Source organism: Biomphalaria glabrata, chromosome 14, assembly GCF_947242115.1.
Source record: "Biomphalaria glabrata chromosome 14, xgBioGlab47.1, whole genome shotgun sequence".
NCBI classification, from domain to species: Eukaryota; Metazoa; Mollusca; class Gastropoda; family Planorbidae; genus Biomphalaria; species Biomphalaria glabrata.
Genome location: NC_074724.1, coordinates 12,727,787 through 12,740,512, shown reverse-complemented (window position 1 = coordinate 12,740,512; position 12,726 = coordinate 12,727,787). Strand labels below are relative to the sequence as shown.

At 38.5% G+C, this 12,726-nt stretch overlaps 2 protein-coding genes across 20 annotated transcripts in view; both read right to left on the bottom strand.

The window, feature by feature from the left end:
- Window positions 1-12,726, bottom strand: part of LOC106073892 (abnormal spindle-like microcephaly-associated protein homolog) — a 122,446-nt gene that overhangs the window by 38,968 nt on the left and 70,752 nt on the right. The gene's annotated exons all lie outside the window — the stretch shown is intronic.
- The window catches only part of LOC106073891 (dentin sialophosphoprotein-like), a 46,365-nt gene continuing 38,198 nt past the window's right edge, over window positions 4,560-12,726 (bottom strand). For 6 of the 7 annotated variants that reach the window (XM_013234556.2, XM_056010584.1, XM_056010583.1 and 3 more), the window contains exon 2: window positions 4,560-12,208. In XM_013234556.2, the coding sequence (XP_013090010.2) occupies window positions 9,035-12,079 (3,045 nt within the window). In that variant the 5' untranslated portion in view covers window positions 12,080-12,208 and the 3' untranslated portion in view covers window positions 4,560-9,034. The remainder of the gene's footprint in view (window positions 12,209-12,726) is intronic. The other variant, XR_008774768.1, reaches the window with a different exon arrangement.

Sequence of the window (12,726 nt, the reverse complement as noted above, 5' to 3'; positions counted from 1 at the left end):
GGCACCGGGAGCCTCCGCCATTTTCCTTCGTTGTACCAAGCTAGCTGTGCGAGACCCGCCATTTATGTAACGGTCCCTTTAAGGAACAGCGCATGGATGTGGGACGTGTTTGTGGGGGCTTTTTTACAACTCCGCCCGTGCAATGGGTTGACTCTCGTCTACCCGTGGGCATCACCACGGGAGTCTTGTGTTGCTACCCATTTAGCCTAACCACTTCCTCTAATGGTCGTTTCCACGCGAGCGCCACGATGAGGCAGGGCAACGTGCTCACCAGGCCCTGGACTGGAACCTAAAGGAGAAGGGGAAAGAATGGGAGACAAAAGTGACCATGCAGGAGGTCGGTAGAACAAGAAGACTTTAGCATGGTGACAGGGGCTTTCGCGGTGATACCATTTAGGAATTAGTTCTTTGTTTCATAGAAAGGTGAAGTTTTGACTTAGAGAAAATGACGGGCCACTAGTAAAAACAAGAAAAAGATTTTAGGAAGAATAGCGAATTGCCATAAATGGGCCACTTAAACTTAGACTTCTAAGTCCAAATCAAAGTAAATGGGTCACTTGCAAAGACCGCATCTCGAATGACAAGATTAGAAACAGGATTAATACAGCAATTGGAATCCACGGCGACCTGCTAATTACTGTCCTAAACTCAAACTCTATGACCGCATTACAAAGTCCTCCGGTCTCCCAAAGACCTTCCTTCAGTGAACAGTACCAGGATAAAGAAGAAGAGGAAGACGGAAAAAGCGATGGGAAGACAACATCGAATAATGGACAGGCCTGTCTGTGAATGAAATTCTATCCACGGCAGAGAGAAATGGAGTAAGACGGTTGACAGATCTTGCGTAGTGTCCCAACGATCCAACAGACTAGGTTATAGGTGAAGGTGACACGGGCCATGGTGTAATTATTATTATTATGGCCACTAAAAATCATCGAGCTCTATGGGACAAAGCTCTACGGCTTGGTCTTACCGGCCGGATATAGCCCGAGGACAGTAGTCTGGAAATTACTTTTACTCCATTCGTTGTTTTTTTTTTCATTATCCTTCTCTACTCGATGTTAAGGAAAGTACAAAAGATAAACTTTCTGTCCGTATCATTTTACCCTAGACATAAGACTGACACATGTCTGGAAACTGTTCTAGTCATCATGTCATGTCATCCAGCGAATAAAAAGGGAAACAACAGAAAACGTATTTTCTGATCTTATGATTTAAAATAGAACTTTTTTTTTCTTTGCCGGAGTTTTCAGTTTTGTATTACATGTTCAATTTGGAGTCTGCTTACAGGAAGATTTCATTGCAGTGTGTCAGAATTAAAACCCGTGGGTCATATCCGGCCCATTGTGTATCAGGCTGTTCGAAACGGCTGCTTAGAGAGAATAATGTAGTTGCACAGGCTAAGTTCTCTTAAACATTTGAACTTTTTTTTTTCCTGTTAGGTGTTGCCGCCTTTGACACTATATCCGATTGGTGGGGGCCTCGCACAGGATTCTTGAACAATTTTTTTTTAGAGAAGAAACAGAGACACGTGTGTTTAATGAGAGTGTTGGAGTACAACCTTGTTTCGAATCTATTGCGTTCGGTACATTTATCTTTTTAGCTGTACATTTTTTCTATATTTCATTTAGGGTCACCAAATTTAATTCGCCTTGGGCCTTACATTATCTAAGGTCGGCCTTGGACACGTATGCTAGAAAAAATTATATAACCCCATAGTAGAAGCAGGTTGGACACCAGTGTCATTTAGGAAATGAAATACACCTATGGAGATCTACATGATGAGAATATGATTACAATACATCAGGTGGCTAGAGAGGAGGCGCGGTGGCTGAGTGATTAAGCGCTTGGCTTCTGAACCTGGGGGGGTCCTTGGTTCAAATCTCGGTGAAGACTGGGATTTTCAATCTCAAGATTTGGAAACTAATCTAAAGGGAAGAACTCCGCATTTAAGGCGCGTCTATAATAATGTAGGATTTATTTCCCTTTTATATCAAACAAAGCGATCACCGTAATTACCACTAATTAATTAATTAACTTTTTTTTTTTAAACTGATTATTGTTTTGTTTGTTACAGTGAATAAATTTTATATTTCAACTTGATCAGAGAATGGATAATGGGAGAAATATGTGCATAAAATTGTAGCAGACAGACAGCGTGAGTTGATAATTAAAAAAAAAAAAAAAGGTCATACGTTTTAGACCTTGCAAACTGTAAGAAATCTTTTTGAAATCAGTTCATGCCAATAAGTTTGGGTCAGCTAACTGTTAAGTGGAGCAAATCCTTGAAGTCCTAGCCCTTGGCCTAAACTTTATTCTAGCCCGGTTCTCTCCATCTGGTAATGTGCCGTGTAGGATCGCTCTTAGAAAGTAATTTGATCTTGTCCCATGACTACACCATTGTAGCATTAAGTTTAAGTATAGATCTATAACACATACACTCAGCATGATTAACTATGGAAACCAAAAATTGGTAATCAAGTAATTATCATTACGTACACCTGGTGACTAGCACCTGGCTCAATGAGTCAAAGGTCCCGGTGTTTACCAAGGTATTGAGTGACACATACATAAATAATGCGAACTGTGCAACCTGGCAACTCTTTTTATCACAACACATGACACATCGCCCGTATCAGTGGTCATTACATGAATAAACATTGTCCTTACCTGGTCACATACTTCACCACAGTTTACGGTTCATTCAAACTCTGCGTACACTGTAAGCGTTCGCTTTGTTGTTTTGAATCACTTATTGAAAACTTATTGTAATAATTTCAACGAGTCTAATGCACAATTACTTTGATACATTCATTTCTCTGTTCGAAACGAGTGGATATCTGGGACTGCCTTGGACAGGAGAGAGTGAACGAAAGCTGCCCAGATTGACCAAAGTCTTAATAATGGTCAAAGTTAGCCTGTTTAGCTGCAGCAGATTCAGCCCGACTCAAGGAGAAGCGATGCTCATAAGTCAACTGGAGAGGTGAATCCGCTGCCTCTCGAGACACCTGCATATCAATCATGTAAAGTTTAAAAAACAAAACAAACAAAAAACTTGGCGAGGTGTCAATCTATTTAACAAAAAAAAATATTAAGACATGAACAGAGGGAATTGATACTAAACCTTGATCAAAACAGCCTCTGTTTACATAGAGGAGGGCGATACTATCCACAGCAGCAAAGCACCATCGCCTTCATGAAGCTATTGGAAGTTTTTTGAGAAGGTGACAGTCTCTTTATTTCCAACTGAACTGCTGGTGAAAAACCCCAAAAAGAAAACTACAACTACTGGAATTAAATCAAACTTGTCACCCACTTCGATCAGAATGTTAATTCCGTATTGTTATTTATTTTGTTTTGGACTGAAGACATGACTTCATCCATAATATTCAAACCTTTGCGCCATCCACCTTTCTCTGAACATAAGGTATTTCTAATGTATAGGTATATGGTATTTGTATATGAGATATGTGTTGTTTTTATGAGATCCTTTAATACAGGTCCCTATGTCCGACGTGATCGTGGGGCAATCAAACGATCTAGAAGTTATGTATTTGTAGGTGTAGAGTGCATATTAAATACATATTTAATATAACAACTTACAATATATTATAGTATCAGAAAGAGAATCGCCCTAAACCAATCTCTGAGGAGACAGCTTGCCAACCTATACAAACAACGTAACGAGAGAATGTAAGTAATCGTCCTAAACAACGTATTCTTTAAGAAATAAGTATTTGATTTCCTAATATAACGGCATGCATTAGTATTGATTCATTTCCTACTTGAATCATTAAATTCTCTAGCATTTTCTTTTTGCTAACTGTAGATAGGATATTATTTACAGCAATAAAAACAAAGACAATATTATGTAACAATAAACAACGAACTATAGAGACATTGTATTAATTTATTTAGTTATTCATTGTTTTATATTCTATATATACACACACACACACACAAAATCATTCAAATCTCAATTGTGTCTAAGTTCAAACATATGACTCTGAGAAATCATTTTTAAAAAATGACTTAAATTAGATTAAACATTACACTAAATTAAATGATTCAACGGGTAACTAAATAGAAAAATGAATCGACAAAATGAATGAATCAAATGATTCAACGGGTAACTAAATTAAAAATCAATAAACACATGAGTGAATCAAATGAACACTAGACTGACTTTTAAAAAAAACGTTATATATGGATACAGAGAAGTAGTGCAAGACAAAAACAATAGTTTTTTTTTTATTATTTACCACAAAGTTAGTAGATTATTAGATACAATGTTAACATGTTAAAACAAAGCCATTAGGTAAACATTGAATGAAAGGGAAGGGGGAGGGGGGAAAGTGGATTGCTCACGCACACACACAAACACATGTATAAGTGAAATTGACATCACGTCTGCTGAGTACTAGGGGAGATAAGTGAAATTATTTGCATGTTTTCAAAAAGAAATTTGCGATGGGTTAAAACAGGAGAGATGATTCAGGATATTAGAGTAAGACAATCAAGGGAGCGAAAGCAGCATACTATATTAGTTTTGTGAAAGAGAATAAGTATACAATTTAATGCGATCGAAACTATTCAATAAGATTCGTTAATTGTTACCAATGGTTAAAAGTTTTTACTATTATTTAGAATTAAAGTTCACATATATTGTTTTCTTTGTAATTCATGGTAAGAAGTCGCCTATTGCGTATGCTGTCAATGCAATCAGGGCAAACGTCACACTAACAACATGCGTTATTTATCTGATACATTGGAAAGAATATTTACCCTTCCAGATCTACACGATATTGCTGACATATATTCATGTTAGTTTGCTAAGACAATCTATTTCTAAAGATGCCGTTTTTAAAGCCAGTATAATGTTCCTGGAGCTTTTCACAATGGGGTAAGTCTTCGATGTCTCCTGTCTAATATTAAGCTATGTATTTCAAAACTTCTGAGGGGATCGAAAACTTTGTGCACTGCAGAATCAAGTTTCCAAATTCTTACGTTTCCAACTCAAAAAGTGCAGTTTCTTTTTTTTTAATTTAGTTAGCTTTCAATAATTTCTCTACTGATATTTAGTTGAAAATCTCCTCCGAGCTTCCTCTTTTAATCATCTAGCATATTTTCTAGGATCCATTTTATCGCCCTTACTTACTGCATATTGCTTTCTCTTCTTTTTTCTGCGTATTTGTATCTTGGTTTTTTTGGCACTTCGGCACAATTTAGGGCATGTAGTGCCAGTAATCCCTCAGGAGTTATTCTCCCTTAGTATCACAAGAGCTAAATTTATTCACTTAAATCATTAAAACCAAGGTCTATTCACAGTTTAGATAGTAATAATTTATTAATTTAATAAAAAGTATGTTGTAAATATTACATGTTCACAATTTCTTTGCCCTATCACAAATCAAACCTTCGCAGACAACCCCCACCTCCCGGACAAAGCCCAGTACCTTCCCAGGGTCGACATTCAATGGCTGTGATTTTTAAAGCAAAACTTGCAGTCCTAACATTGAGATTTAAACAGGAGACTTTAAGCTCTTTGTAACTCTGCATAAAGTTTTAGCCATTTGATCATTAAATCTATAGAATGCAAGAATATATGAAATTTTCATTGTTGATTCTCTTAGACATTGTCAGGTACGGTACACTAACTACAGTACCGGCACTTCAAGTATGTACAGGGGAAAGATGTCGAAATAAAATCAGTGACATGTTTGTCTATGAGAGAGAGAGAGAGAGACAGAGAGAGAGAGAGAGAGAGAGAGAGAGGGGGGGGGGTGGGGAGAGGGAGAGAGAGTGAGAGAGAGAGATGGATTATTGGGGTGAGGAAGTCGATCTATAACTCTATATATCTGCTATTAATTTGACAACAACTCAGAAAGGCAAGATAGAGCAAATATACAAGTATGTTTTATTGAACGCTTGGTTATAAGGACAATCGTAAAGAACAAACAATTTCAGAAAAATACAAATTTTTGCAGGTAAAAAAAAAACAGAGGGAAACTGTTAGAGAAAGAGAAACATAGTGTTATTTTAGAACAAACTACATTGAACTAACAAATGATTTAGCAGCAGAATTCACATCAAATAGTAGACTCAACTAAATTTAAAAACTAATATTGCACATTATTATTGTCATGATTTTATAATACCGGTACACTCGACTTTACCGGAGCCATTTTAATTACGTGTCTAAATTCGAGTCTATGATGCATTCCGTGTACCGATAGAGAAAAAGAAAGTATTGATTACACTAGTGTCAACAATATTGTGTACTTCCTAGCACTGCCAAATCCTAATTTGAAGATCAATGCTTGTAACACAAAGTCATGTGTATTACTTTGCTGGCACCAGCAAAATTTCAAAATAGCATACTAATAATTGATTCTAAGACTTTTAATATTCAAAACCTCTCACAAAGTTTCCCCTTTTCACTATCTTAAATTGTTTATGCTCCATTACATCGCCCCCCTATTGCCCATTTTCTCTTTCTCTTCTTTGTCTCTCTTACTGTACGTATTGAAATGCTTAACGTAAAAACAACAACACGTCACCAAGGAGCAGATTCCTGTGACTATCTTTACTTGACAATCCCCTGTATTCAGCAAACTTATCAGCTAATTGAACTATAAATGGAAAAAAAAAAAGGATTCGACTCAAATACTACCGGTATGTCAAAATTTATTATTGAAATAATTTATTTTGGATTAAAATAGAAACACCATTAGAGCTATTTTACTCGACAGTGTTAATATACACGTGATAGGAATTTCAAAACAAACTAGATTTGGCTATCAGCAGTTAAGAGGGGAATTTTTTATTTTTTTTTTTTAATTAGTAGTACCGGTATTTAGTTATTTAAAATTTCTCCAAAAATATTTCACAATATTGTACAATCATAATTACACAAGAAGAGTGTTTCAAAGAAGTGTGTATAAAGCAAGTGCGGTAACCTTACAGTTTAGTGTCCAACGTTTTGCAATTACGACAACATAGTTTGAAGGCGTTTTTATGGCAGGTAAAAAACGACGTTAGTCAATAGGTAGCTATCACTACACTGGCACTGTCTACACTGATCTAAATGTACCAGCATAAACGACATCGTGCCTCCCTAAATTCATTACTTTGCACTTAAAACTTAAATAATTAAAATATATACACACCTAATTGCTCTCTATAAAACATAGCAATTCAAACAGACAATAAAAAATAGACAAAAATATGAACTGTACAAAACCTATCAACTCGTTCTGGCTTTAGACAATATTGCACATGGTCAACTGAAAAATTACATTTTTGAAAATATATTTTAATATAATTGTTTACTATATATTTTTCCTAAATTACAAAAGCATACTGTTATGGCATTTCCAAAAGAAAAAAAAAGAAAAAAAAGGACTATTTGTCCTATTTTTTTTTAAATTACATAAGTATATTTTTATAGCATTTCCGAAGTTTAAAAAAGAAATTATAATACATATTTTTTCTTGTTAATTTGTATGTTAGTTGTTATACAAAAAAGAAGCAGCGTATAATACATATAATACTGGCAAATATATAAAGTGCAAATAACTAAACGCCCTTTCGTCATAATCCAAAGAAAATCAGAAAACCAAATGAAAATTGTTCGTCATACAAATGAATAATACAAGAACATAATCTGTTTTTTTAGAGCAACACACACTTTCCGAAATAAAACTCAATATCAAAGTTCAAATATATATACATTTGCTAGTCAATATTTGCTGGTGCTGTAAGGACCGACATTAGTTAAACAAAAGAAAATACATTTCATTTGTTCTCTCCCCTTAACATTCTACTCATAATAGTAAGTTTGAAACTTGAAGACGTGACTTCAGATTTAAAGATTCTTTACGTCCAATCCCAGACCTCAAACAGGACGGCAATGGGTGACGGCGAGCAAGGTTCGGACTCGGGACCATCAAGACGACAGTCCCAAGCGCTAACAACACGGCCACCCAATTTTCTCGAAAGGTCTGCAATAGCACCACCTCACGGCACCTAAATAAATTTCCAACACCTGTGTCATGGGCCGCTTAAATATTTCCCTGAAAGTGAGCCTCTGTGGCTTCATTATCCATTGTTGGCAGAAGAGGACATATGCGCCGCGGGGCGACGGTTGGGCACCCAGGACAAAATCCACTCAAAATGTTCTCTCTAATCACTCTGCATCAAACTGTTATACGTTTTTTTAACTCAAATTTTTTTTTTTTTTTTTTTTTGTTAATAATAATTCTGAATCAAATTAAAACAAGGAAATCATTTTAAAAACATAAAAAAATACTATTTAAAAAATAATATATATATATATTTATATATAAAGTCAAAATGAGCTTCAGTACAAAGTAGACATAAAAGGACTAGATGACATGACATATACAACAACACATGACTTAACATGAACACCTATTTCAACAACAATACGGGAACAGTCAGTCCTGGCCTTGCTGGATGGTCTTCTGTTACCATGGCTACCTTTAGTTTATCCTTTCCGTGTAGGCAGTGTTAGACACTAGAATACTAAAAGCAATTCACGTCTATTTTCTAGAACTGTACAAGCTACAAGTTCATCATACAGTTTCTTGGACCCGTCTCTTAAAGGAACCACTTGTTAGTATAAACTAGATGTAAGTATGTAATAATGTTGGATGGTAGTTCGGTACTCCTTGGCATTGCCTTGTATAACTATTGACAAAGTCGACAGCTTCTAATGCTTCACATTCTAGCAATCCATTCCATTGTGAATAGTTTGTTCTTACATTCACAACATATGTTAAGTTAGTCCATTCGATACAAAGGAAAACGTCTTTGTTGTACACTACAGGCTCTAACATAGAGCTACTCAACGAGAGGTTCCAGCGTTTGTTCTTGAGGAGCGACCATGACATGCGAATACGTTAATGCTATTGGTTAACGGGCAACAGTATACTGTTAGTGTATAGAAATATATGTATAGTAAAATATGTAAATATATATTTTTTTCTTAGTTTAGAAAGTTGATGAGGTTCTAAATAAGGGCTTCGGACTGTGACGTCGTAAGGTCCTCTGCAGAACCGTTGGTGTGGTGGGCGCTGTCGGGGGAGTTGATGACAATGGTGGGTTTGCCAGGGGAGGAGTTGAAGTCGTCAAAAGACAGGGAGGAAGGCACTTCGGAGGGAAGGGGCAGTAAGGGGTCGGCGTCGTTGCTGATCTGGTCTTCGTTATCATCCAGAGGCAGAGGGCAGGTATTGTTAACAGCGGCGTTGGTTGGGGTATTGGCTTGGGAGGAGGAAGACTCCTCAAAGTTTATGAGATCGTTGTAGGTTGCGGCGTTCAGAGGGGCTGCAGGGAAATCCGCCGATGTGCTCTCGGCTGGAGAGATGTTGTCGATCGGGGAGGTGACCAGGTCGGCGAGGTTTGCGACGTCCTGGCGGAAGACAGCACCGGGGTCGTAGCTGGACAAAGACTCAGAAACGCTGCCCTGAGCAGAGGTGTCGGTGATATCAGAGACGGGACTTCCACGCTCCACCTGGCTGGAGTCCGTGGTGGTCATCTCTTCTTCGTCGTTTTCAGGACTGGACGGTGAGCTGACGCCGATATCGTTACTCAGAGCTGGGTTGGTTAGGAACGTGCCAGTTCCGTTCTCCGTGACAATCTTGATGGCATCCTGTACAGCCTTTGTGGTGACCTCCATGGCGACCCGCTGAAAGGACTCATCCTCTTCTTCAGTATTGTTGTTCAATACGTTGTTGTTGTTGTTGTTCTCGTTGAAGATGATGGTGGGCGCCGATACTGGGGAGCTAAAAAGCTCATCTTTGTCGACGCTTTCATTCTGGGACCCGCTGCTGTTTGTACTGTCGCTAGGCGGAGTGAGATCATCTACAGCGGGAGGAGATAACTCTGGTGGCGAAGAGAGCTGTAGAGAGGACTGCTCGGACAACTGAGGGGACACGAACATGACACCCCTCTTTTTCGGCTCCATGGTCTCTTCTCCTCTTTCCACGCTGACTTCTGAGGAGGTGGATACTTCTTCCTCTGTCTCATCATCTTGTTTGTTAAAAGACTCTGCGACAAGGCTCGTGGCTTTTTCAATAATAGATTCGACAAAGTCCCTTGCAGTGGCTTCTTGGGCTGCTTCGGTAGCTTCTGAGCTTTCTTGTTCGTCAATATTCTCAGGTTGTTGTGTAGGTTCAACACTTTCAACATCATCAGAATTCTGGGCTGAGGCTGAACTTTCGACCTCTTTTACAACACCTTCAACTACGTCTCTGACAGCCTCTTCCATTTCATCTTTACCACTTATATTCTCTGTTTCGTTCATCAAGCTAACAGTTTTGGTCTCATCCAATGAGTTTCTATGAGCCTCCAAGAGAGATTTCGCCTTTTCAAGAAATGTTGGCTCATTTATACTATCTTCTTTTCTAACCTCTACATCAGCAGGATTAATATCTAAGCTTTCATCATTAGCTGCTTCATCTCTATTACCAATTAACTTCTCTACAATATTCTCTTGGACAATATTAGCTCCAGATTGTAAGACGTTTTGTACGGTGGCGCTTAAATTGTCGAGGATACCAGAGCTGGCTGTATTTGATTCAGTGCACTCTTGTGTGGTAGATTCTTCTTTCTCTTGGACCGCAGTAGAAGCTTCAGTAAAATCCGTAGCATTCTCAGAAACTACGCTGATAGCACTGGCAGCTTCCCTCTCAACATCTTCCGCAGTTGATACTGTAGCGTCTACAGCATTAGTAACTGCCTGTGATGCCTCATCTTTCAACAGCTGCTGGTCCTCGGCTAAGACGTTTTCAGCTTGTGACACAGTTTCACTAGCAGATTGTGAAGTTTCGTTTAACAGTTGACAGCTGTCAGAAACAAAGCCCTGAGCTTCGGTGGAGGCATCATCAGCGGCATCAACAGCAGCTGAAAGAGTGTTGGATCCGGACTCTTGAATATCGGCTTCAACATTCACCACACTGTCAGAAACAGATTGCGCCGACTCAATCACTTCGTTGTTAACATTTTCAGACGCATCAAAAGCTTGCTGGCTTATTGCTTCTGTAGACTGTTCAACTTGGCTAATAAGATCGCCTGCAGTTGCAGATGCTGATTGTTGAGCATTATCAACGGTCTCGGTCAATTTTTCGTCAGCTGATTTCTGGAAGCTTTCCACGGTGTTTAAAGTGGATGATTTCAGCTCCTCGAATTTATCTAGGATGTCATCCTGAAGACTTTTCTCTGCTTCTGATTGCAAAGTAAAAACTTGTTCGGCACCAGCGTCTAAGGAGTCATTGGTGTCATTCACAAGAGAAGTTCCTGTGCATTGTAGAGTCTCAAAGTTAGATTGAGCATTTGATTCTATATCCTTATTAACTTCATCTATTGCACTGACAGTGTCGTTTGCGTTTGAAAGTACCTGATTTGAGGTTTCAGTTCCTGCAGCTTCAATCGACTGACTAACGTTCTGAGTCTCCTCCTTAGCAGATTGTGCGCCACTTACAGCTGCAGATGTTAGAGTGGAGATAGTTGAGGACACGTTTTCTGATACACTGGAAGCTTGCTGGCGTGCCTGCAGAGCAATGTTCTCTATTTTCTCTTGCACATTGTTCACTGCTTCAGCAGCAGCGTCTTGCGTGGCAGCTTTGGCGCTTGTAACTGTCTCTTCTACCGCTGACTGGACGTCTTCAACGACATTGTTACCTATGGTGGCTGCACTACTTGCGGCGGAGTCTGCACTAAGGTTGACTTGCTGAATCCCTGTCTCAACATTTTCTTTGCCAGACTGCACGACTCTAGTAAAGGCGCTCTGTCCTTCGGAAGAGAATTGATGAGCTTCAGTTTCAATGGATGCGGACACGTCAGCCTTCCCCTGGCTTAGCGCTGCACCCAACGCCTCGCCTAATCCGCCGCCATCTCCGCCAGATGATGACACTTGAACTCCATCAGCGTTCAGCTCCACGGCAGCTTCGCCCTTGGGCAGCAGCGCCTCATCCTCTCCGTCCTGGGGTTTATCTGGTAATTGGTTTTCCTCTTTCTTTTCAGATCTCTCAGCGCCGGACGAGCAAAGATTCCCCATTCCTCTCTTGCTGGATTATAGCCGTTGTTATTTCTTCAATTACTATTCAATCGATAATATTGTCTTGCTATAAATGTTTGTCTTTTATATATTCACTATTGTTCAAAAGACTTTTAATGTTTTTTCAAACTATATAAATAGAAGAACAAAGCAAAAAATTAATGAATACATCAATCACATGATTAATCCCAGAATAAGAATCGCGATCTATGTTGTAACGTATTAATCCGATGTATAAAAATCCAATTTCGAAAAGTAAACAACACACACAGAGTACTGAACAGTATAACGTGAGCTTATATCGACTTTTCTAGGCTTGAAATGCAAACAACTGTGTACCAATTAAGAAACGAACTCACTACAGTACATAGATTCAAAAGCAAACAACTATAAATTACAGACAAGGCATGCCAATGTAACAAACTTAGAAACCAGTCAAGAACAGTTCCGTACATGAAAACCTGAAGAATAATTGCACAAGAGAAACACAAATCTTCGAAAGAACTTCTTCAACCTTATAACCACAGCAGATTCTAAAAACAAACTATGTCAAAAAGCAAACATAACTCTACTTTTGTATAATAAGAAATATACATAGAACAAAACCTTCAATACATCTTAATGGTCTTCCAGAACATCTACCACCT